This window comes from Schistocerca nitens, chromosome 10, assembly GCF_023898315.1.
Source record: "Schistocerca nitens isolate TAMUIC-IGC-003100 chromosome 10, iqSchNite1.1, whole genome shotgun sequence".
Taxonomy (NCBI): Eukaryota; Metazoa; Arthropoda; class Insecta; order Orthoptera; family Acrididae; genus Schistocerca; species Schistocerca nitens.
This window is the reverse complement of record NC_064623.1, coordinates 226,726,435-226,752,291: the sequence shown is the minus strand read 5'-3', so window position 1 is coordinate 226,752,291 and position 25,857 is coordinate 226,726,435. Positions and strand designations below refer to the sequence as shown.

Here is a 25,857-nt window from a genome sequence, read left to right as displayed (position 1 = left end):
TGGAGTAATATTTGCCCCCTACCACTAAGGGGGCAGACGTATTCTGGTGACCTGGGGGCAGGGGAAGGGGGGGGGGGGGCACTGTTCGTGGCACAGAGTGAGGAACCACTGGCATTTGGGACGGCGATGATTACGTAGCTGCAGCATATGTCGACGTAAATTGAATGGGGTGCAACCTTTCAAATTTCCTTTTAGCCTCTGTGTAAGTCGACTGGTCCAGGGTCTTGTACTCCATGACTTTCCACTCCATTTGGAGTACTGGTCAGTCTGGCGAGGAGTGTGAGTGGTGCTCTCCACAGTTGATGCAAGAGGGAGGTGGCACACGTGGAGTATCTGGGTGCAGTGGGCGTCCGCAGTCTCGACATGTGGCGCTGGAAGTGCAGCGGAGAGACATGCCCGAACGTCCAGCAATTAAAGCACCGCATAGGGGAAGGGGTGTATGATTTAACGTCACAATTGTAAAGCGTAACCTTGACCTTTTCAGGCAATGAATCACCCTCAAAGGCTAAGATGAAGGCACCGGTAGCAACCCTGTTGTCTTTGGGTCCCCTGTAAACACACCAGATGAAATGAACACTCCACCATTCTAAATTAGCGCGTGGTCAGACTGCAAGAGGAGATTGTGATGGAAAATGATCCCCTGGACCATGTTGAGGCTTTTATGGGGAGTGACGGAAACAGGAACGTCACCCAGCTTGTCCCAGGTGTATTAACGGTCAGGATTGGGCTGGGGTTGCTGTCTGAATCAAGACTGCGCCGTTTTGCATCTTTGACAGTGCTGTCACTTCTCCAAACTTATCCTCAAGGTGTCCAATGAAAAACTGAGGTATAAAGGAGTCCCCGCAGGTTCTGGTACAGACTAAAAACCGAGGCGAATATAGCTCTCTCCGTTCTGTAGCCCTACATTCCTCCCGTGGTGTAGCAAGGGATGGAAACGATTTAGGGTCGTAGCTATCGGCACTGTATTCACTCTTCCCCTTCTTAGAGACTGCTGGTGCCGTATGGTTACCAGAAAGAGATAACTTAGTCCACTTCATTGCGGGTCATCCGCCCTGATGCCACCCACTCTGATCATGGGCTCTCCCCACGGGTGCCATACAGCCACAGCAAAGGCCAACTGGCACGATGGCCATTGCCGGGACTCCCGATGACCCAGGAAGACGGGCATCTACTTCTTGGCATATGTGGGGACTTTACAGCTGAGGCATCAGCAGTGCAATCCCTGTGCTGTCATTGGACTACCACCAAATTGGTATATGAAGGCCCCACCACAACGGACTGGCTACCGTGCTGGTTATTGGGTGCAGAGAAATCCAATATTGTCATGTTGGCGAAAGAGAACAGGAGACAACGGAAGAAGATGGCATACCCCGAAAAGTGTCCTCATCCAAATAGTTGAATCGCAGGTGGAGATGCAAAGCCATGACAAGAGACTCAGGAGATCGAATCTAAGGGCACTATAGATAACTCGTAAACCACGTAAAGCGTCCTTCCCCACGTGGCCTGCATTTCTGTAGAATTTTGAAAGTGGCAGGTCAAACCATAAAATGGGACCTAAACTTCTCTTCTTCAGTAGCGCTACAGCCCTTGGTGAGCTTTGGCTTCTTCAACAATCTCCCTCCACACTTCTCGATTATTTGCTGCTCCTTTCCACCCCCGGACTCCCATATTGCTGATATCCATTATTACCTCATCGATCCGTCTTCTTCTAGGCCTCCCTTTTCGCCTAACTGAATGGATCATACCTTTCATCATTTTCTTTGGAATTCTATCCTCTGCCATTCTCTCCAAGTGTCCTAGCCATCGTATTCGCTGTGATTTCACAAATTTTACTATGTCCCTGCCTCGTATTAAGTCTTGTAATTCGACATTGTAGCGCATTCTCCAGCCTTCTTCCTCCCATATTGGCCCATAGATTTTGCGTAGTATTTTCCGCTCAATGCTTCTTAGAGCATTTTTATCGTGTTCTGTCAACGTCCACACCTCTGAGCCGTATGTGATAACTGGGCGGACTAGGGAATTATATATTAGCAATTTAGTTTTTCTTGTAACAAGGCTACTTTTGAAAAGCTACATATTTGCAAAGTAAGCTCTGTTTCCTGTTTGTATTCTTTCCCTTATAGCCTTTCCAATACTGTTATAATTTGTTATTAAGGCTCCCAAGTAGCTAAACTCATATGGCCAAAACGTGAGACTCCTTTCAGTCGCCTCTTACGACAGGCAGGAATACCTTGGGTTTATTCTAATCCCTGAACCCACAGAGGGAGTGGAGGAGAGGTGGGGCAGGGGATTGCCAGGGAGGAGGGGGGGAGGGGGAGATCAGGGCTTTCCATTACATCAACAGCTTTTCTTTCCTCACAGTTGAGACATACTAACCAATAAGCACTAGTTTAATCGCAGTTTTCAAAGACGGATTATTTATAAGGAATAGTATTCATATAATTAACAGGCTTTCAAATATTAACTATTTTGAAATTTGTGATTTATAAAGCTCAAACAAATAAATTACAATGCTTGGTTGAAAACACTGAATTCCTTGAGATCTTATGAGATTTCCAAGTAAACCATAATTGCCTGAGAATTCCATATCTGTAAAAATGTCCAACCTATAATATGAAAAATTTCAGCTGAGCTATACAGCTCAACTTGGGGCGGGGGGGAAATAAATAAAAAAAAAAAAAAAATGGAAACCCAAAAGGTGATACCAACGCATACAAAGAATAATCGTGAAAACAAAGAAAAAGCTATATCGAAAACAGCTGCATAGCTCTACTTGAAATGCTGATAAGACAAAAATTCAAAGCATTTCTAAAAGGTAACACTAAAACACACAGCATAAAATCATGAAAACTAATGAAAGGCAATATCGAAAACATCAGTTGATCTACATAGCTCAATATAATACCAGTACAACAAACAAAAGGTAGTAACGAAAAGCAGTATGAAAGAACACTGGAGCAGAGAACACCCCCACAGAATTATTGAGATGTCGAGAGGGCCAGCCTCGACAAAACTATTCTATCTGTTGTGCAAGATACATGAAGCAGATGAATAACCCTCAGATTTCAACATGAATATGATAGTTCCTATTTCAATGCAAAAAAATTGTTAACATAGCATAGGAATTTAAGTACCAAGAAGTCTTTTCTGAAAGTACTGGCCTAGAGCGTAGTCTTATATGAAAACGTATGATAAACACTAAAGGCACAACAAAAATAGAAATTTTCCACATGGTGTGCTATGGAAGAGATCTGAGGATTAGATGAGTAGATCTAAACTAAAGGCCTACTGAACTGAATAGGGGATAAAAGAAGTTTACTGCACGACTCAACCAAAGTAAGAGAATAACTGTGACTGTCTTCCCAGTGTTCTTCAAGCAAGTCATTACACAATAGGTAACTGATTACGTATCCTTTATAAACTGTTCTAATTTTATAATCTTAACCTAGCTGCTCATCATGTTTTACTCTCAATACCTGGCCATCAGTTTTAGGTAAATTAGCTACAAGTAAACTGTTAACCTTGTCAATCTCGAATCTTCAGTGTGTCATCATCACTCTTAATTCTGTGGGTATGGCCAGATTCCTGAACTGGCTAATGTTGGCTGAGCATCTTCTTAATTAGTATTTCAAAAGCACAGTGTAAAATTCTGGGGCCAAAAGTTGCTTGCGCATATACGCGAGAAAGTTTCAGTAAGTTTCACCTACATCTACATGGTTAGGGTGCAATTGACTATTAAGTGCCTGACAGAGTGTTCAGCAACAGAGCATTTTTGTGACCCAGGGAGAAATTTGATGACGTAGATTTCACGAGAAGATTCAGCCGCAGCGAAAAATGCCTTTGTTTTAATGACTGCCACGCCAGTTCATGTGTTATGTCCATAGCACACTGTCCCCTACTGCGCGACAATATGAAATGAGTTTGTACAATGATCAACGGCGAATAGTGTATTTTACTAGTGTATCTAATCTCACATACACTTCAAAAATGTGGTTATGTAGCAGCCAAGTATATAACAGAGTATTCATTCTTTTTTAAAAATATGGTAGTTTTGATTCTATGCAGTCTCATTATTAATCATTCACGTCAAGGGGTGTTCAAGGGAAAGAAATAATTACTTACACTGCCATCAACATACACGCTTATAATTGTAAAACATATTTCAAGTACACGTAGTACAACAGTTTACACTAAGATGTACAAACACACGGACCAGTCACATTAATGTGACCATTACTTATGTTCAACATCAATGTGCAATAACAGCTCACAGATGGTAAGTGGCAGCACCAACAGTGGAGGGTACACAAAGCGTGACAAGGAGAATGCAGAAAACAGTACAATCATTAAACTTCCTGGCAGATTAAATCTGTGTGCCGGATCGAGACTCGAACTCGGGACCTTTGCCTTTCACGGGCAAGTGCTCTACCAACTGAGCTACTCAAGCATGACTCACGCCCCATCCTCACAGCTTCACTTCTGCCAATACCTCGTCTCCTACCTTCCAAACTTAACAGAAGCTCTCCTGCAAACCTTTCAAAACTAGCACTCCTGAAAGAAAGGATATTGCGGAGACATGGCATACCCACAGCCTGGGAGATGTTTCCAGAATGAGATTTTCACTCTGCAGCAGAGTGTGCGCTGATATGAAACTTCCTGGCAGATTAAAACTGTGTGCTGGACCGAGTGAAAATCTCATTCTGGAAACATCCCCCAGGCTGTGGCTATGCCATGTCTCCGCAATATCCTTTCTTTCAGGAGTGCTGGTTCTGCAAGGTTCGCAGGAGAGCTTCTGTAAAGTTTGGAAGGTAGGAGACGAGGTACTGGCAGAAGTGAAGCTGTGAGGACGGGGAGTGAGTCGTGCTTGGGTAACTCAGCTGGTAGAGCACTTGCCCACAAAAGGCAAAGGACCCGAGTTCGAGTGTCGGTCCGGCACACATTTTTAATCTGCCAGGAAGTTTCATATCAGTGCACACTCTGCTGCAGAGTGGAAGTCTCATCCTGGAGTGCAATCATTGTCGGAATTTGGAAATGGAAAGATTTATTAGAGGTCCAAAAAGACAGCGGGAGTCTGGTTCACGAACATATTCTGACTGCTGGTCAGCAGCAACACAGGCTGGAATTTGTATGCCAATACAGCAACTGGAGTCCACCGAGTGGTTACAGGCGGCTTTTTCAGACGAAATCACGTTTTACGCTCCATCGAGCACGAAACGTTTGAAAGCAAATACCCTGCCAATCGTCGGAAGGGTCCAGACTGAGGGAGGATGCGTTATAGTCTGTGGAATATTTTCGTGGCATTTCCTGTGTGACTTCATCACTCTGGAAGGCACAGTGGATCAAAACAAATACGTATCTTTCCTTGGGGACATTTTCCACCCCCCCATGCAGTTTGTTTTTCCTTGGCCTGATGGCACCTACCAGTAGGACTATGCAGAGTGTCACACGGCTCTTAGTGTGTGTGTGTTTGGAAGAGCAGCTGGATGGGTTTACCATATTCCACTGACCACAAAGTTTTCAGGATTTAAACACAATCAGAATCTGTGGGACCACGTCGATCGTGCTGTTCGCAACAAACCTAGTACAGCTGGCCGCAGCAGTGGAGTTAGTATGGCTCCGTGTCCCCATTGATACTTTCCTGGGCTCCACTGACATTCTTCCTGAACATCTCGTTGCAAAAAATAGTTGGGTTGGGTTGTTTGGGGAAGGAGACCAGACAGCGAGGTCATCGGTCTCATCGGATTAGGGAAGGATGGGGAAGGAAGTCGGCCACGCCCTTTCAAAGGAACCATCCCAGCATTTGCCTGGAGCGATTTAGGGAAATCACGGATGGCCAGACGCGGGATTGAACCGTCGTCCTCCCGAATGCGAGTCCAGTGTTTAACACCTGCGCCACTTCGCTCGGTGCAAAAAATAGTTATTCCAGCTTCTGACATATGGTCACATTAATGTGATTGGACAGTGTTTTTATCACACTAGGTAAGATTTTGTATCTACAGTGCAATTATGGTGCAATGGGACATTTAGCTGCATGGTTACTGGTAACTTGTTGCCACAGGTTATATCAAATTGGGTGATAATATCAGCAGCCGACAAGAACTGACAAATATAAGATTTATTTCAGCAAAATATATGATTCCATTATTTCCACTTTCAAGTTGGAGAGCTTAAAATTGATAGTTATTGAGTTGGCTATTACGGATTATAAAGTTGGGCACTGATTTTTGTATTTATATGTTTTTCAGAATATGACACAAGTTTTTGAGGTGGTGTTTCACGTTACAATAAAGTTGCTTCCATTTGTAAGATGAGGAACTGAAATGACATATGGTTCACGGATCATTGCAAAATACAGGATCTGCAGATACGTTTTCAGCCAATGAAGCTTGTAGTAAGAAAATATACAAGTGATGACATACAACGGTTCTACAAAGTTGGTTTGTGGAAGGCAGGCTGACAATGGGGAACACATTAAAATAATTTATTTATAGGTTCAAAAATGTAGTAGCATTTTTACTGCTTAACTGCTACATTTATCAAAGCATACTGTTGTTGACTAGAATAGCTTTTGCTACAAAGTCTGTTTTGGATTGTGTTGTAGGGACTGACAAATACATGTTTGGCAAGAGAATCAGGAAGAGATAATCATGTTTTAAGCAAACTGATGTTGGGTGGTGTGTAAAATACTGCAAGAAGTGCTGCTTTGAAGTTGTTTACAAAAGAACAGAAAACGCTCTTCTCAATGTGATAACAGGCTTGACAGTGAACCATAAAATTATTGTCAAAGATTGAAATGCAAGTGCACACACTAATACTACAGAAGGGGCATGGTCAGCTATGCAATGATCTATGCATGGAACGAACAAGTTCAAAAATCTGTTTAACTCTTGTTTTATTATACATTGATGATGAAGTGGAGAGAAGAAAGTGAATTATTATGAAATTTATGGTAGGTGATTCCAAAATTAATCATACGGAAAAGTTTTAATTTTGGTTGTACATTTTGCTTTTCAATTACTACTTCCATTATAGTTGCAACTCTTTAGGCTAAACAGAATTGGTAAAGAAGGAAAATTGGCAGTGCTGTGGTCAGACCATGCAGCTGAAGATCCCATTACACCATAATTTCAGTGTAGATTATGGTGTCCATTTCACTTTCATCGAAAAAGGGGACATTTAAAATAAATTAGAGAAAAACCTGGGACAATGAACAAAAAAATGGGACACAAATATTGTATTGACTAAATTTAATACACATACAAGTTTACCTTTACAACCTGCACTCAGATGATCCCAAATCACTTTTTACAATTATTCTGCCACACTATCGCCATACTTTTCACTTTTATGTACTTTATCAAGAATTGCATTTTCGTTTGAAACTGTATCATGAAAGTCAGTACACGATACACCATTAAAGTGTGTTTTGACAATGAGCAAGGCCCTAGCCATTTCAACTTTCATTCTGTTTTTTCCACCTGACCACAAAGAGTTCACTAACGAAAACACACATTCCACAGCAGCATTTGACCCAGGAAGTGCCAGACAAAACTCCACCAAATGAATCATGTTTTTCACGTTACTGTTTTTCCTTTTGAAATAAGCAAATATTTTACACCACATTGCACTAACACTTGCTTTGTCTCATTCTTCACTTTTTATGACATTCTGTGCACATGAAAATTCATCAAACAGTTCGTCTTCATAAACAGGAAAATTTGGTACAATACTTTTAACAAAAACACAACAGTCCTGAATATCCTTCCACTGTAGCTGCTCATTTTCAGTACTAACCCAGTCAAATGCTTTAAAAGGTGTGAGAAATGGTAAACACCATTCTTTAATATACTCAATGAAGGAGTCATAGAAGATGTCAGCATAAATATGAAATTGTTCTGCAGTAATTTCACCCTCTTCTTCCAGCTTTCTTAGAGTCTCATGTACAACGAATGTGAGAAATCTTTCAGACTTTCTACATTGTAATTTGCCCAATAATTTGTTTATTTCTTGATAAACTTCCACTATTGTGATTTCTTGTTTCTCAATACATTTAATTGTTGTGGAGAAAGGTTTTATCTGGCTAACAAGAAAATGTAGAAGAACAATAGACACAGAGTTGTCAAAGAATTGTTTAAGGATAACAGGACACTAATCAAGGAAAATGAAATATGATTTCCAAGCAGGAAATATCTCTACAATTCTTTCCAATGCTGGTAGCGGAGACAGCCACCTTGTCTTGCTGTGCCCAAGTACAGTTTTGTATTCAGTTTCAGTAAACTTACAGAATGACTTCAGAAATTCAACCCTTACTGTATATATGTGGAAATGCTGGTAGATTTTGTTTACAATTAATCGTCAGTCGATGGGTAGGCAATCTGAGCCAGTTTGTAAGGAATTGTGCACCACATGTGCTGGACAGCCAACACCTACTATATTATTCACTGTGTTCTGTTGCAGTTTATAGAACAAATTGTTTTTTCCTTTCCTCTGTTTACCACCAAAATTAGTGTTATTGTTGTCTGCAGAAACTGCAATCATCTTTCCCTCAAGATCATATTTCTTTAAGACCTCCAACACATAATTCTGAAGTAAATCTGAAGCTTCTCCAGCTATATTAACCAATTTGAGCACTTTCACAGTGATGCCATTTTCAGGGTGAAAATACCTGATAAGGAGAGGAACCAACTTCAAATCCAGATGATTCGATGTATCAATCATTACAGAAATGAATCAAACACTTTTCAGTTAATTTAAAACCTGCTGAGCTGCATACAGTGCAATAACATTTGAAATGATTGCATTACATTTTGTGTGTCCTCATGTGAATTTAGGATTGAAAAGTTTTTTAACAACTGCTGTAGTACAGTCCATTGACTTAAAGCTATGGTTATGCATTGCACTGTGGTATGCAAACGTAGCTTCTTGTGATGCCAACTGCCTATGCAATTCTGTTACTGATTTTAAGTTTACGTAGTAGTCACTCACGCATTTATTTGCTCTTTTCATTTGATCACTCATGCGATGTTTCTTCATCTTAATGTGATTCACAATGTCAGACCTTCCACCATGACCAATAGCAAATTTTGATCTGCACAACGTACATTCTACAGTTTCTCCACTACCAGTGATAAAAGGAAACTCGCTTTTTATATCGCTGATAAAATTACACTTTTGTTTTGGCATAATGAAACAGTCATTGCACAGTGCAAAACACTAACAGTGTGGTGACGAAAGCCAGAGAGCAAGTATCAGTGGTGTAGAGTGTCTCTGGACCGAAAGGACAGATTCAGTGGATCGAGTTAGAAGAGAAACCTATAGTGCGTTTAAAATTACTTGCGATTTTTGACAGTTCGGTACATGTTTGGGATATGCTGAAAGTTATCATACACTTCCTAGCGTAAATAATTGCACAGTTCATAGCAAGTCAAACAACCAGTATCGTAAAATACTCTAGCTAAGCGGAATCATAAAAAAACGGGACATTTGAGCTTCCCCAAAAAAATTTTCGGGACAGCGGGAGGAGGAGGAGGAGGAGGAGGAGGAGGAGGAGGAGATTAGTGTTTAACGTCCCGTCGACAACGAGGTCATTAGAGATGGAGCGCAAGCTCGGGGGAGGGAAGGATGGGGAAGGAAATCGGACGTGCCCTTTCAAAGGAACCATCCCGGCATTTGCCTGAAGCGATTTAGGGAAATCACGGAAAACCTAAATCAGGATGGCCGGAGACGGGATTGAACCGTCGTCCTCCCGAATGCGAGTCCAGTGTGCTAACCACTGCGCCACCTCGCTCGGTTCGGGACAGCGGGACATTTTGGTAAAAAACGGGACTGTCCCGGGAAAAACGGGACGAATGGACACCCTACTGTAGATATAAAATCTTTGCTAGCATGATACAAACTCTGTCCAATCACATTAATGTGACCATATGTCAGAAGCTGGAATAACCACTTTTTGCAACGAGATGTTCAGGAAGAATGTCAGTGGAGCTCAGGTAAGTATCAATGGGGACACAGAGCCATACTAACTGCAGTACCGCAGCCAGCTGTGCTAGGTTTGTCGCGAACAGCACGATTGACGTTGTCCCACAGATTCTCGATTGAGTTTAAATCCTGAAAATTTTGTGGTCAGTGGAATGTGGTAAACTCATCCAGCTGCTCTTCCAACGCCACACACACACACACACACACATTGCACAGTCCTATTGGTAGGTGCCACCTCTAGCAAATTAAGTACAAAGTAGTGTCACAAACCAATTGAAGCAGCGCCTATTTTAGTACATGTGTGAACTAGAAAAAAAAAAAAAAATGTATGTTGTGACAGGCTGGTTTGTAGTGTAGCTCGAGGGCTAGGTAAGATTGGAATGTTACAGTTTGGTTGTGAGAAGGCAAAGCCAACAAATGTAAATGCAGGAAAACTAGCTGTGGTGATGGACTGATCTGTAGCATAGCCAAAGGTGTAGATTAGGTGCAAATGTGTGTATGTAGCTGTTCAATCTCTACAATACATTTACGCTGATCATTTAAAAACTCAGTGGGTTGTTTCAATAACATCCCAATTTGCACGAAAGTGGCTATGCATCAACCTAGGAGTACAACTTAAATTTTATGGTACATTGTTTTTCATGAAAGCTTTCTACACAACTGAATTTCATTATGCCGCCACATAATTTCATACACTCGAAGTCATGTCAATGTTCATCACGTCCTATTTTCCCAATGAATCTGTCATCTTGTCTAGCCAGTCAATGCCACCAGTTTACTACTGCCATTATGTATTTAACATATTTTTCTTACATCATAATTTTCAGTGCACTGTACAGGGATTTCTACATGATTTATGTTAGTAGATGCACTTCCTACAATTTAGTAGCCTACATATAATTCTTAAAGTTGCTGACCACTTGGAATTGGCTCCGTACGTATTCCACAGAACGTTTTAGTGGTTCTTATGTTGAATTGTTGATATTCACAGTCGCATTCCCCCCCCCCCCTCCCCCAAATATGCTGACATTTGTGAGGTTGTAGTTAGGATGGCACCTACAAGTACTGTTTAAATTTGTGACACTGAAATGCATTATTTGTGGCACAAAAATTGCCAACTGCACCACAAAATGGAAATACCAGTTACACTGTAACCACACTTCCGCTGGTTGTGTTTATCGCCCTGCATGACATCAGACAAAAGATACAGACAGCAGGCTCTATGACATGAGTATCAAATTGCTTAACGAACTTCCTTAGTACCCATGTGGATGTTGCTCTGCAGGTGTTTATTACTAATAGGTGTTTTTATAGTAATACATAATGCCTCTCAGAAAGGTAGACTATCTTTCTTTGCACCATACAATCTATAAATAACTGAAATGCACTGTGTTTCTGTAATTGTTTCCTGCAAGATATGACGTGATTTGTAGCACCTGTTGAAAATAAAAAAAAGTATTGCTTTTTATGGAAAATAAATAATAAACTGCCTTTCTATGTTACGTAATACAATTATTCACAGCAGCATAGGAATAATACAAAAGTAAAGCTGCCCTCACCTCTTTAAAGATGCTTCGTGCGTCCTGTGTACCACTGTGGTCATCAGGCACCCCCCACTCTTGCAGACACTGAAAAGGAGTGCATCAAGTTACTATTGTGTGAACTACAAATACCACACACTTGTTTAAGTTATGTCATGACCACCACAAAACTTTTTTTCTTTTTTGTGTAATGAGTAGCAAATAACATACAGAGAGCCAGTTCTATATAATTTGGTGCCCTTTGCAATTAATAGTTTTTTAAGGAGGGGCAGGGCTGCCAAATGGAAGTTTTAAAGTTATACTCCTTACTGAAAACAAAGAAAACAAAAAGCATGCACATTTCCATACAGTGGGAAAACAACTATGTCACCTTACACATAGATGACAAACGTATATACTGTGTAATGAACACGAACTAGTTAAGGATGAATACTGACAGTCAGTTGACATGGAAATAACACAAAAAAAAGAGACTGGCATATAGAACGTCGTCAGCATTTTAGACTCATCAGACTCCATCTTGAATTCATAACAACAGCCAAAGTCATGTGGTGACACACTGTTCCTATGTCCACTTAGTTCTCACATATGGATTCTTTTTTGGGTATAAAAGCACAAAACATGGGCACTATTTTCAAACTGAGGACGATAACAATTTTAACTAAAATTAATAGTGAGATTCATTGTCAAGAACTATTTAAAAAACTGAATATCCTTACTGAACCAAGTTAGCACTTCTTCCAATTTGTTGTGTGTATCAGTGAAAACATTATTAAGTATGCTACTTCACTAGGAGTTCCATACACACTCGTGGAACAGGAGCCAGTTTGGAGTTACATTTTCAAAGGTAAAACAAACAAAACATAATTTTCTATAAGGAATAAATTGCACAATAAACCGCCAAATGAAAGATCCATTTTCCAAACATTACAGTGCGAGATCAGGAGGTGTTAATACAAAATAAAACAAGGGATTAACAATGATCTTTTTCTGCCGTAGAATATGCCTGAGTCATCTCCTGTACCAACTATTGTTTTAATGGATCTTTATGTTTGAGATTTCCAGGTGCATTAGAATTCTTCGATAGTGGGCTTCCATTCTGTTTGCAAGTGCACTTTTGCACGCTTTATGTTCTTCAACCATAGTCTCAACATATATTTTCCCCTTTGTTACTCATGAAATGAGCTGTTTCATTGACAAAGATGTACATCATCTCCTTTTGCTGTGTAGGGTACTTCTTGGAAAAGAAGCCTATGCAGAAATCCTTTTATAAAATCATAAAATGATGAAATCATTAACAACAATAATAAATGATAAAACAATGACCTCACAGTATATCCTACACGTTATGCGCTTTGTAATTAAGAGCCACTCAATGTAAACAAACAAGATCAAAAGATGAAAACACAACTTGGATATTGACAGTAAAAACTTGAGCCTTGAACAAAAGGGGGTAAATTACCATCTTGCACAAAACGCCTTACCAGTGTAATGCCAAAATGTGTGTCTTGATGATTTTCTAATTAATATTTATCCATTGTAATTTAGCAACGAAGCATTATACATATAATAATCAGTATTACCACTTTGTACATGAATATTATGCCCTGCCTTACCACTGTACTTATTATGGTCCATTTAATGACATATTTTAATGTTTGCCATTTTATAACTTTTAATTTGAGACACCTAAAATTTTGTTTCATATATCAGTTTCAATGTGGTAAAAGCTCAAGTTTGTAATTATTGGAATATGTTGTTCTCGTGCACATGTTATTTTACTGTTTGCAATTATTAGCGCACTTGGCTACCGTTCACATGTATTGTCAAAGTACCTCAATTTCTAACTGTTACTTTGTAATGCACAACTCGTCCCACAGCCACACGATTCTTTATTTGGATCAACGGTAAAAGAATAAATGGAATGTTTTGTCGGGGTTTCGTCTCTAGGATTCGCATGAATGTTATAATACTTTCTATCGTAGCACACACTTGTTATATTTTAATTACATGGAGTATTTTTGATTACGTGATAAGTTACTTTTACATTTTAAATCACTTCATACATTCGTTCTAATTCATTGGATTGTTCCCTACTTACATTTGAACTGCATGCTTCTGCAACGTTTTGCTGTTGACCATCAGTTAAATGTCTGGGGAGATCGCTTGCAATATGCAGCGAACTGTTATCAGTTTGTTGATGCTCTGATGGATAGCACATTTGTTTACTATTTCCGCTTTGGTTATGTGAAGTTGTGTTGTTTACCACATTAACTTTAGTTATTCGTCTAATAGGATCACTATCCTTACACACTACACTGTTGGCAGAGGTTTCTCCACTACGTTTTTCGTAACGCTTCAGGGACTGTAATAAATACTCTTCCAATCTTGCATTTGAACTTAGAACTGTATCTAGCTTTCTATTTATTGCCGAGTTATCATGTGATATTTCATATGTTAACTTCAGAAGATTTTCTACAAGCTCCAGTAAGCAACTGTTTACACTGTTCTCCAAGCTTTTAGGTTCATGCGCTTCTTTTCCTCTGACATGTTCGATACCTAACCTATTTTCGCAAGCTTCGCAATGAAACTTAATTTGCTCTTTAGAACACGACACTGCACGGGCCACTCTGTTACTAAGGCCTACACAATCACTGTGGAATGATTTTCTACACCATAATCCACACACTAAAGCTATTTCCTTGCTATTAACTGTTTTTTGGCACTTTACACACGACTTACTTCCGTCACTCGGCGCCATCATTGTTTTTACAAGATCGTGTACTACCTGTAGCGACGACCGAGAATTCGGCACGCGAACTGTGCTCTAGCACGCATGCATAGCTCTCCCGCGCCAGCCGGCCACCGCATTCTGGGCTGCGACGCCGACCTCTTCGGACGCACTGCGCTAACGCTGGTCTGATCGCCGCTACTACATTATTCTCCGCCGACGCACTTGACTGCCGTGAAACGGCGTGCGCTCGCCGGTGTTGGTTATTGTATTTGCGACGACGCACACTGAACAAGACGGTGTGCGAACGCCGCGAAATACACGCGCTTAGTTTATTGCCCGTTTACGGGCAAAATTGTCGTTGAGTTTAGCTATTCATGATGCTTGTCGTAACTTCGTCGTGATGCGCGTGAGCAAATTTGTCGAGTCTTCCCAATATCACGACACCACGCAGCAAAGCTCCCACTCTGCTTCCACCGAAGATAGGGATGATTCCGAGCCAGGGTCCGGATACCCCACGGTGACAGCCAAGGTGCAACTGGCAATCCCAGCGTGCTGTCTGGTGACTTTCCCCAATGCCAGACGTTGACTTACCCAAACAGATCAACCATTCACTACAGTCGAGCGTGGTACCGCTAGGGACCGCCGAAAACAGAACACGACACACAAAAAACACACTAGAAAGACACACAGACCCGAAGGCGAACCAGGCATGTCTGCTGTCAGCAGCAAAAAACAACCCACGGAGGACGTGGCTGCAGCAATGGACACTCCTCTACCTGACGATGACGAGGAGGACATGGAAGTGGCAAATGTCTCCACTTCAAACAGATTCAGTGAAGTCGCACATGACGCAGGCGACGGGGAAATCCGCGTACCACCCATCATTAGTTACCAGACAAAAGGCTATATTGACTTCGTCAAGGAAATCAAACCACGGCTCAAAAGCAAGATAAAAGGAGACACTGTTAAATTCCAACTCGACAACCCAGACGACTACCGCTATGTCCGGCAACACCTCGCCCTTCGCGGTATGCAATATCACACGTGTGACCTAGAGCCAAACAGACTGCAAAAAGTAGTCATCAAATATCTCCCTGACTTTGCGGAGCCGCTCGAAATAAAAGATGCGTTGACCGAACTCAAGTTTGATGTCGAAAACTTAATTCAAATGCGTGAATACCGAGAAATAAATGGAAAATCACAGCTCGTGAAATTACCAAACTTCATAGCCACCATTGTAAAAGGTGAAAATGCTGGTGAAATCTACAAAGCAAAACGCCTTTACGACGGAATCCTACAGAAGGAAAGATGGCCCAACGCAGTGCTACCGCTGCCAGCGGTTCAATCACGGCAGTCGCAACTACCGAGCTGAACCACGTTGCGTAAAATGCGCGGGGCCCCATCTATCCTCTCTGTGCTTGAAACCCAAAGACAAAGATCCAACGTGCGTACACTGCGGGGGAAACACCCAGCAAGCTACCGGAAATGCCCGAAATACATTGAAATGGCACAAGCCATGAAAAACAACTCGAAACGAGAAGCTGGAAAGCCAAAACATAAACCAGCCTCAGCCATAAACACCACAAATTTCCCGACGTTGAGAAGCCGTGGGGGTGTACCCACGGTTATTTAAAAGGGTACCCAAAGGGAGCGTACCGCAGCAAACACAGGTAACGGCTGCCGCGCAGCAGCCAGCCCGGCGGCCAATACGTCTGCCGCACTACACGCACTTCCCCACAGCGGGAATGAACCCTGACGCAACTACAAGGCATCGCCAGCCTACTCACTCTCACTTCGTTTGATCTGGCCAAAGTGGCCACAACAATAAAAAACACCGTGGCACAGCTTCAGGCAACAAACACCTGACAAGATCTCGAAGTTGATAGTACTAGTGTCTGTAGTTTTAAGTTTCTTCGACGGACCTTAATACAGTAGACAATCTGTACATAATAAACTGGAATGCTGACGGCATTCTGAGACAAAAGCATACTCTAGAACATTTTCTGGATGATATGGGAGTTGCCATAGCTCTCTTAACAGAGACGCACCTCGACCCCGACCAAATCTAGCGATTAGGAACTATTCTATGTATCGAAAAGACAGAGCGGACCGTCCAAAAGGCGGAACGCTAATACTAATTAAAAACAGCATTGCTCACAGAGTGGTGGAAGTCCCTCCACTCGAAAGAATGGAGGCGTCTGCCATAGAAATCAAGCTCGATCAGGGATTAGTTATTCTCGTAGCTGCTACCACCATCCAGGAAGAAACAACTGTCAGAGACCTGGATTCCCTGTTAGGACTAGGGCCGAAAGTCATTGTGGCTGGAGACCTGAACTCCAAAAGCAGGACGTGGGGTTGCCTCGCAAACAACAACAGTGGTGGCACGCTGTACAACTATGTGTAAAACCACAATGATGTGACTATAATAGCGCCTGACGAACCGACCCACTTTCCAAAAAATCCAGACCACAGACCCGATATACGAGACATCTTTGTAACAAAAAACTTCAACGGGGCTTACGACCCAGTGGTTATAAAAGAAATAGACTCTGACCACGGCCCTGTTGGTATCGAAATCACAGGAGCCAGACACAACCGAAACAACAAAGTCTATTACACATATAGCACCGACTGGGACAGCTACAGGGACCTAGTCAGGCAGCATACCACCGAACCACCTAGACTCACAAACCGTAGGGATACAGATCAAGCCGTGGACCACTTCACCCACATAATTAACGAGTGCAACATACAAACATCCACCAGAACACGCCATCTAAATAGAAGGCAGGACCTACCTGAAGAAATTCAGGAACTACTACGCACAAAGAAACGTTTCCGTAAAAGGTGGCACGCTTACCGCGATCCCGAAGACAGGAGAATCGTAAACAGTCTAGCCCAGGAAGTCAGGGTACTCTTGGCTGAGTTCAGAAGCTCTCTCTGGGAACAAACTCTCCACGAAATCGGGAATAATCCACAAAAGTTCTGGCGCATAATCAAGTCGCGTAAGGAGTCCGCCAAATCCACGGCCAAAACGGTCTAGTCTACGACCCCCACGACAAAGCGGAGGCCACGGCAAATTCCTTGGAACTACGGTTCATGGAAAACATCGTCACTGATGACGAGGCAGATGACCACGATGAAACGGTCCTTCGCACAGTTCCGAAAATTTTACGAAGACGCTCGGACAAAATTTTTCAACCTGTGACAGAACAACAATCTGCTCAGCCATCAAAGGGCTCGGCAACAACAAATCCCCCGGTCCTGACGGCATCAAGCCACCCCAGCTCAAAAACCTACCCCCCTCAGCCATCCTTATCCTAATAAACATATTCAAATGGTTCAAATGGCTCTGAGCACTATGGGACTTAACATCTTAGGTCATCAGTCCCCTAGAACTTAGAACTACTTAAACCTAACTAACCTAAGGACATCACACACATCCATGCCCGAGGCAGGATTCGAACCTGCGACCGCAGCAGTCCCGCGGTTCCGGACTGCAGCGCCTAGAACCGCACAGCCACAGCGGCCGGCAAACATATTCAACTCCTGTCTTAAACATACATACTTCCTATTCTCCTGGAAAACGGCAAAGGTCATAACCATACCCAAACACGGAAAAAATCCCTTATTCCCACAAAACCATAGTCCCATTTCCCTCCTTTGTATCCTAGGAAAAATACACGAATGCCTTATCCTCACCTCACTCCAAACATATAACCATCCCACAACAGTTTGGATTTCGCGCCGGACATGGCACAATAGCTCAGGCCACCCGCATGGTCGAGCAGATTTGCAAGGCACAAGCCGAAGGCCAAAGTACGGGGGCCGTATTTCTAGATATAGAAAAGGCCTTTGACCGCATATGGCACTACGGCTTGCTATACAAAATACACAACTATGGCTGCCCACACCACATTCTTAAAATACTGTCGTCCTTCCTAAGCGATAGGAAGTTGTACGTAAACCTGGAAAGACACAAGAGCAACCTCAAATCCATAGAGGCAGGCGTGCCCCGAGGTTCCGTACTCGGCCCAGTCCTTTACAGCATTTACACCAATGATATACCCCAAAGGGACAACTCCCAATTAGCTCTCTTTGCGGACGACACGGCCGTATACGCCAGTCACTCTAACCTAAATTACATAGTATACAATCTCCAAAGGCACCTTGACGAAATTACGCAATGGTACAATCTTTGGAAAACTAAAATCAATGCTTACGAAATACAACGCCATCACGTTTACAACCAAAAGACGGCCACCAAACCGGCAGATCACGATCGAAGACAACGACCTTCCCTGGTGTAACACAATCAAATACCTAGGGCTAAAGTTTGACAGCAAACTCCTCTGGAGCGAGCACATCACAGACGCGAGCAGCAAAGGCTCAGGACGACTTTTCCAGCTTTGCCCGCTCCTGAAAGGAAACGGGCTGACCACGCAAACAAAGCTAAAAATCTGGAAGATGGTGGTCCTTCCAGCTCTACTCTACAGCTGCGAGATCTGGGGTATGGCTGCTGACACCCACATACGCAAATTGCGAGTCATTCAGAACAAAGCACTTTGTATCATCACAGACGCGCCATGGTTCGTCTCAAACGCCACTATACACAGAGATACAAACATGCCCACTGTATCGTCTATAATACAGTTGAGAACACAAACATTTTACGAAACTGCCGAAATGTCACCTTACCAACTGATATCATCACTGGGCTCAGACCCATTCCACATCAACTACAAACATCCTAAAAACACAATATCCCGACACTTTAGGGTATAAATCATGATCCCCTCACACAACACACTTACAACTATACATGCACGAACAAACCCATCATGTTAACAAACCCAAAAGTCAGACAGAGGGCATTAGGCAAAGTCCACCGGCCCTTCAGAATACATGGACTGAAGTCCAGTCATGACAACGGCAACGGCAACGGCACCTCTCCCGCCTGGCTGCACAGCTCCCCTGCAACCAGACCTCGCCGTCTGAGCGTGAGGATGGAGAAATTGCGAACGCACCGCATTCTGATGACAATCCAATCGCATGGCATACCACTTGGTTTCATATTTCTCAACAATATAGATCACTAAGAAAACAAATTTCAGTATTATTTAAATAATTTCTGGCGAGCTGAAGACCTAACGTTTATCTGCCACAAATTGGTGGCATACGGATAGACGCAATAGTTACACATATTTTTCGCTCTCAGGTTGCCGCGTACTTTAATCGTGACTTATTTTAGTTTCAAAATCCAAAAACGCCTTCCGCACACATATGTTAATCTAAATATTTTATCACGTATGCAGGCTCATTGAAGAGGCGTGCAAAGCTCGAAACTTAGTCCTTCTGGACAGTTTTGACGTGAAAGAATTTATCTCAGAAGAATTACATTACAGTTATCTGTTGCATCTGGTCATGAGCAATGGCACTTTCAACTAAAATGGCAAAAGGTCTCTAAAACAGATGTAGGTCGGCAATGTCATCAAAACAATTAGAAAACTATCCTCGAAATTCCATCGAGGTCACAATTAATTCTTCAGAACTCGCGTTTTCTTTAACGCTAGTGAACTTAGGAACACTGAGGCTGTTTTTTGTGCGAATTTGTTCCTTGCATAATGCGATTTTCTTTTTAAAAGCATCAACATCTTATCAGAAGTATATTGTTTCTCACCTTGCAATGTCGTCACACAACACAACAGACGGGTGGAATCGGACGCTTCCATTGACCCGGTTTTTAAATAGAAAAATCTGTCCGGGCATGCCCTTAGACTCAACCAACGTATTTTGCAGCAATACATAAAATCTCTATACTATTAGTTCAATTCAGCAGAAAACTGTTGCAATTCACAGTGTAATAATGCGTGCGAGCTCAGAAAATTTACTATCCGCACCTAGGGCGACCATCATTTGCACATGGTTTTAAGGGAGATAACCAACATCTGGCCATTTTTTAAATGGAGGTGTACGGGGATTTATTAGCAATAATTTTCAACCGCCCAACTGCATCGTATTGTCTTGGAATGATTGATATAAAATTGTGATACTTTGATTACTTTCATTTTATTATGTCATACGGTATCATATTTTGGGGTAACTTCATTTTCACTGATGATAACTAATTCACTTCAGACTCAAATGAAACCATAGGTGGAAGGTGAACGATCACTGCGTTTACATGGGGCTCCCAAAACCGGATTTCTTAAACCAGTTTCCCCAATATCGTACCGCTTCTGGGTTGTCATCACCCCATTTACATGGGGCTCCCAAAACCGTATTTCGTAAATAGATTTCCTAATACCGCTTCAAGGTTATCATGTAAACACCTCAAAATCTGTTTTGGAAATCCGCTTCTGGTTGCCTGTTTTCCAATTCCGCAATCGATTTTCGCTCCCATGTAAACGCAACCGGTTTTGAAATGTGCTTGGGCTGTCAGGTTTAGTCTTATTTTTAAAAATGTTCGGCTAATGTGGATGGAGAGCTTTTTGTACGGTAAAGAATAAATAGAAAAATTACACCGAAGCTGTTAACACCTCGTCTGATCGAAGAGAAACAGCGATGGTGCTGACTACATGAGACACTGTAACAGCCGTTTTCCAGGCGCCATATTTAACAGGGCTACCAAATCCGCTTCAGACCATAACAAGTAAATACGACAGTCAAAAATGGTTTTCGAAATTCGTTTTTCGTGTTTCGGAAGATGTGTCGCATTTAAACGCAGTGAGTACTCTTACGGAAAGAATACGACACACTGGGAAATTTCGTGTTGACTGTCCTTTGTTTTCGATTGCTGCCAACTTACGTGTTCCATCAGTACTGCCTCTTCGTCGCACAGCGAAACTTGTTGAGCAAGTGGTTAAGAAATAACTAATGTAACGAGTACATCTGAACATTAAAATCTCTATAATGCGATTTCTGGAGTCCTTGTTACTTCTGTGTATAGTTTATACCACAGCTGCTGATCTGTTATAGACGAACGCATCCGTGCGTTGCCCGTACCACAAATATACTGTTGAGGTACCTACTTTCATTGTATTAAGATGACAAATCCTATAATACTTAGGAGTAAAGAAGACCACTCCCCAGTCCTGCAAAGCGGCCCGTCTCACTGTCTGTGACCGCACTTCTCAGCCCTGTGCCTCAGCAGCCTCGGACGAAACGGGCCCGTGACGTCACTGCAAGGGCCGAGCTGGGCCACCTGTCTGATCTGTGTGCGACGGGCCGGCGTTGCCCGTCAGCCCAAGGGCGGACGAAACGAGACCGAACGTCAGTTCGCGGGCAAGGCATTGTTTTATGTTTTATTCCCACAACTAGGAGTGCATACTTTATTTTATCGTTATTTTATGTAATTCTATTTCACACATGAAATTTTACTCTGGGCCGGTTGTACAACGTCCGGTTAAATCCAAGGTTAGCTAACCACCGAATAAGCTAACCACGGTATAAAGGCCCGTCCACACGCAACGATCTGTCTGCGCACATCACATCTGCGCAGACAGATCGTTGCGTGTGGACAGAAGATTTGCACCAACCTGAGGTGTGTGCAAACCTGGAAGTTGGAGTTGGAGGTTTGAGCGAAACCTCTCAAATCTGTGGGTTCAAACCACATCTGCGCAGACGAGTTGGAGCGTGTGGAAAGGAGATCGCCGAAAATCTGGCGCGAAACAGCTGTTTGCTCAGTCTAGTGTTTGAATTTGTGCGCACAGGGCATTAAAATGGCTGATAACTCGTCAGTGTTCTCGAGAGCGTGTTAGTGAATTCATTGAAATATGTAGAAACCACCCATGTTTGTGGAAGATTAAAGTACAGAATATAGTGACCGAGGCAAAAAGACAGCACCATACAATGCTCTAATTGAAAAATTGCGGGCAGTTGACGCCTCCGCAAACAGAGAAACAGTAATAAAAAAAAATTTCGTTGCGAACTGTTTACCGAAAAGAGTTATCCAAAGTTCACAAATCTAGAAGATCTGGTGTGGGAGTAGATCAAGTATACCAGCCAACGTTATAGTATTTTGATCTGCTTGGCTTTCTTAAGGTTCGCCTTGCAAATCTCGCAGTAAATTTATGTGAGAAAACTGCTTTCGCTTTAGCAGCCACTGTCTACACAATTTTGACCGCTTTCACTGTTTCCTGCGGTTGGTCTGAAACTTTTTTGCAACACAAGTTGCGAACACAGACCACAACAGAACTTCCTCCATTTCTATATTTCAGAATAACTAAATTAAATTTTTGACGTTTACGGGGAGCGTAGTCGCTTGCCACTGATTTCTTTTCTACACCGACAGATGGCGGGCGAGTACTAGATTGGGGTTTGTGTCGTGTGAACACACCACATTTGCAGCGATCTTTTGCATGTACAGACATCTGCGCTGATGTCTGCGCAGACAGCTCGTTGTGTGTGGACCGGGCTTAACTTTGACAGCGCGTTGTACGATGCCATTTTATTCTCTGGTTAGTTAATCCTGGAATAGCGATCTCGTTCAGTTAAGTTGGCAACAGCAGGAGAGCACTCTGGGTATTTTCGTGCGTTTTTGAAGTTTATTTACGTCTCGTCGTCTGCAAAAAGAGCTCGATTAAAATCAGTGAAAAGCGATCGAGAGCTCAAAATTATTCCTTGGAAGATGTATTAAAGCTTGTCGACATCCTTCACGATTTCAGAAGCATAATAGAGAACAAGTAAACGGATGCAGTGTCATGTAGTGAAAAGGTTATAATGAAGTATCTCTTGAAATTGGTTAAATGATTAAGTTTTCGTTGTTTGACCAATAAGATATCTTTCCAAATTTCAGAACAAAGCATGGGAGTAAGTATGCGATCTCTATAATTCACAAACAACATCAAGCAGAACCAGTGATGAGCAGCGACAGAAATATGACAGGCTAAAGAAAGAGACCAGAAAATATTATGCTGCATTAAGGCAGCATAGGCACCAGACTGGCGGTGGGCCTTTTGTCCAACATAAATTTGTAATTGTGTATACAAAAATACACAATGTAATTAAACTTCCTTCAGATGGCCACACTAGTCATTTTGATTGTGACGCAACGTTTCTAGGTAAGAATATTCCGTCCAATATGGTAGATGATGAATTTTTCGTCGGCAGCTAATGTAGTAACTATTTTGAAAGGCAAGCAGCTTTTTAAAATAATGAACGTCATGTCATCTTTTCAGAGACTGCAACAACCAGCGACAACACAGGCGTCACGGAGTTTAATTTGGCCGATAATTCTGAGGTGTGCTAGCTCTCTGTCGTAATTAAATTTTAGAATGATTAATTCACTACGGTAGCAATGGGTGTTTTACAGTAACTATAGTACATTTACTGAATTATTGAGCACGGTTTGTTCCTCCACTTCTGCTGCTTCTTTTTTTCCATATACAAATACCATTTTTATGATGAGGCGGTAATTAAATATTTTATTGAGGGATACACGTGGAGAATAGGTTATCAACATTTATAGTGGACAGCCATAAACCTTTTTATATTGCTGGGGTATAATTAATGTACTTATGGGTCATATCTTAACTAGAGGCTGTTGTCATTTAATGTCTCCTAAATATGTAAGTAACAGTTGCTTTTAAATATATAATTATGGCTTTACAATTATCTCTAGCATCTATGTGTAATACAGGGGGAGGGGGAAGTAACTGGAGAAGTAAGATCTTCACTCTGTTCTTCCATGTTTTCTACAATAATCTCTACTTAAAAGTGTCACTTTTGTTTTCAGATTATAAATCTCTATTCACAAATGTCTGAAGTAAGCGTGCCATTGCTGGTGGAGACACATCCAACAGGTAAGAAACATGAAAACTACTTTAAAATAAGTCATTATACGGTAGGACTTCGTACAGTTATCTCAAAAGTGAATGTTGTAATATTCTAGCGCTCCATTTTTGTTCGTAATGAAACACAGTAGTTTCAAATGATGTATTCATTTACAGATATGTTGTGTCTCATGCGTAAGCTCAATGCAAACAATTTTCTTGTTGGATTAAATTAGTTAAACTGTGTGCAACTCATTGAGCTGTAGTCCATCAGATGATAAATTACATAAAATATAAGGAGTTGAGCACTGCAGATTAATCAACATCGACACTTCAAAATGTGAATTGCATACAAAGTAGCTCTAATCTAATGTCTTTTTGTGTTATTGTCAACTGCATGATTTGATTTCAGATAACACAACTTGCAAAAATCCAATACGAGTTTTAAGAAGCCCACTACATCCTACATTGGATCTAAATGCAAGTTCTTTACATGAATCTGACTAATTCTGCAAGCTTGCAGTTACTGTGAAATGAAACAACCGGTAAGCAAATTTATTACTCTGTTCATGAATTTTCTCAGTATTGTAATGTAAAATTCAAATATTGCATTACCTGTTGACATCATCCTCCACACAAAATGTAAATCTCATGTAGGGGGAACCATAAACGTATGTTTACACTAGGTCAGCAGTGCTTATAATTATAGTTTCACAAAATAATATTTTGTTGGCAGCACAATACTTGATGTTGAGTGAAAATATTTTAACAGCCTAGAGGGTTCACACCAATTAACTTAAAAATTTGGGGAATGTAATTTAAAATTTGTGCTAAGGTAGAATCTATGTCACTTTGTCTGTCTCACAGAGCTGTAAATCTGCTTGCCGTCTTACATAACGTGATGTCTTAAGATATTACCATGTATAATCTATATTTTAGTGCCATGAACTGGGGTTACTTTACACTTTGCAGGGCCTATAGTCAGATAAAGTCTTAAATTTTCTTTTCCCCAGTGAAAGTAATCATCATTAGCAAGGAATAAACAAGGCAGTACGCATTCACAATGTGGAAAGAATTATCTTGAAATATGATATTATTTTGTGAAACTATTTTGTTGGCAGTACAATACTTGATGTTGAATGTAAATATTTTAACAGCCTGGAGGGTTCACACCGGTTAACTTAAAAAGTTAGACAAATGTAATTTAAAATTTAGAACTACTTAAACCTAACTAACCTAAGGACATCACACACTTCCATGCCCGAGGCAGGATTCGAACCTGCGACCGTAGCAGCAGCGGGGTTCCGGACTGTAGCACCTAGAACCGCTCGACCACAGCGGCCGGCTATAGCGAAGTACTCTTCATAATTTCATTAGATGCATCTGCAGCCGTCATTCAGTTATAAATTAACTGCTTTTACTGCTTCGATGTACATAGTCATACAGTAATACGTTCCCTGCCTTTTCACGACTTTCTTTACCTTTCTTCTAAGGCTGTTTTCCTCCCATATAAAGGCCTGTATACACTACACAGAAGCCCCAAAAAGCTGGCATAGGCATGCAGTATTCAAATGCAGAGAGATATGTAAACAACCAGAATACGGCGCTGTGGTCGGTACGCCTGTATAAGGCGTCTGGAGCAGTTGTTAGATCGGTTACTGCTGCCACAATGGCGGGTTATCAAGATTTAAGTGAGTTTGAACGTGGTGTTATAGCCGGCGCACGAGCGATGGGACACAGTATCTGTAAGGTCGCGATGAAGTGGGGATTTTCCTGTACGACCATTTCACGAGTGTACCGTAAATATCAGGAATCCGGTAAAAAATCAAAA

At 41.7% G+C, this 25,857-nt stretch overlaps 1 protein-coding gene and 1 long non-coding RNA gene across 2 annotated transcripts in view; one reads left to right on the top strand and one right to left on the bottom strand.

The window, feature by feature from the left end:
* The window catches only part of LOC126210328 (zinc finger and SCAN domain-containing protein 30-like), a 206,898-nt gene extending 192,461 nt beyond the window's left edge, over positions 1 to 14,437 (bottom strand). The window contains exons 1-2 of the mRNA XM_049939530.1: positions 13,621 to 14,437; positions 11,538 to 11,606 (exon numbers count right to left, since the gene is read on the bottom strand). Coding sequence (XP_049795487.1) covers positions 11,538 to 11,606; positions 13,621 to 14,283 — 732 coding nt within the window. The 5' untranslated portion in view covers positions 14,284 to 14,437. The remainder of the gene's footprint in view (positions 1 to 11,537; positions 11,607 to 13,620) is intronic.
* An 8,400-nt stretch (positions 14,438 to 22,837) lies between these two features.
* On the top strand, positions 22,838 to 23,494 carry LOC126209786 (uncharacterized). Its single transcript, XR_007540592.1, has 3 exons — positions 22,838 to 22,968; positions 23,051 to 23,315; positions 23,433 to 23,494. It is a non-coding gene; the product is annotated as an uncharacterized LOC126209786 (long non-coding RNA).
* Positions 23,495 to 25,857: the final 2,363 nt, after the last annotated feature.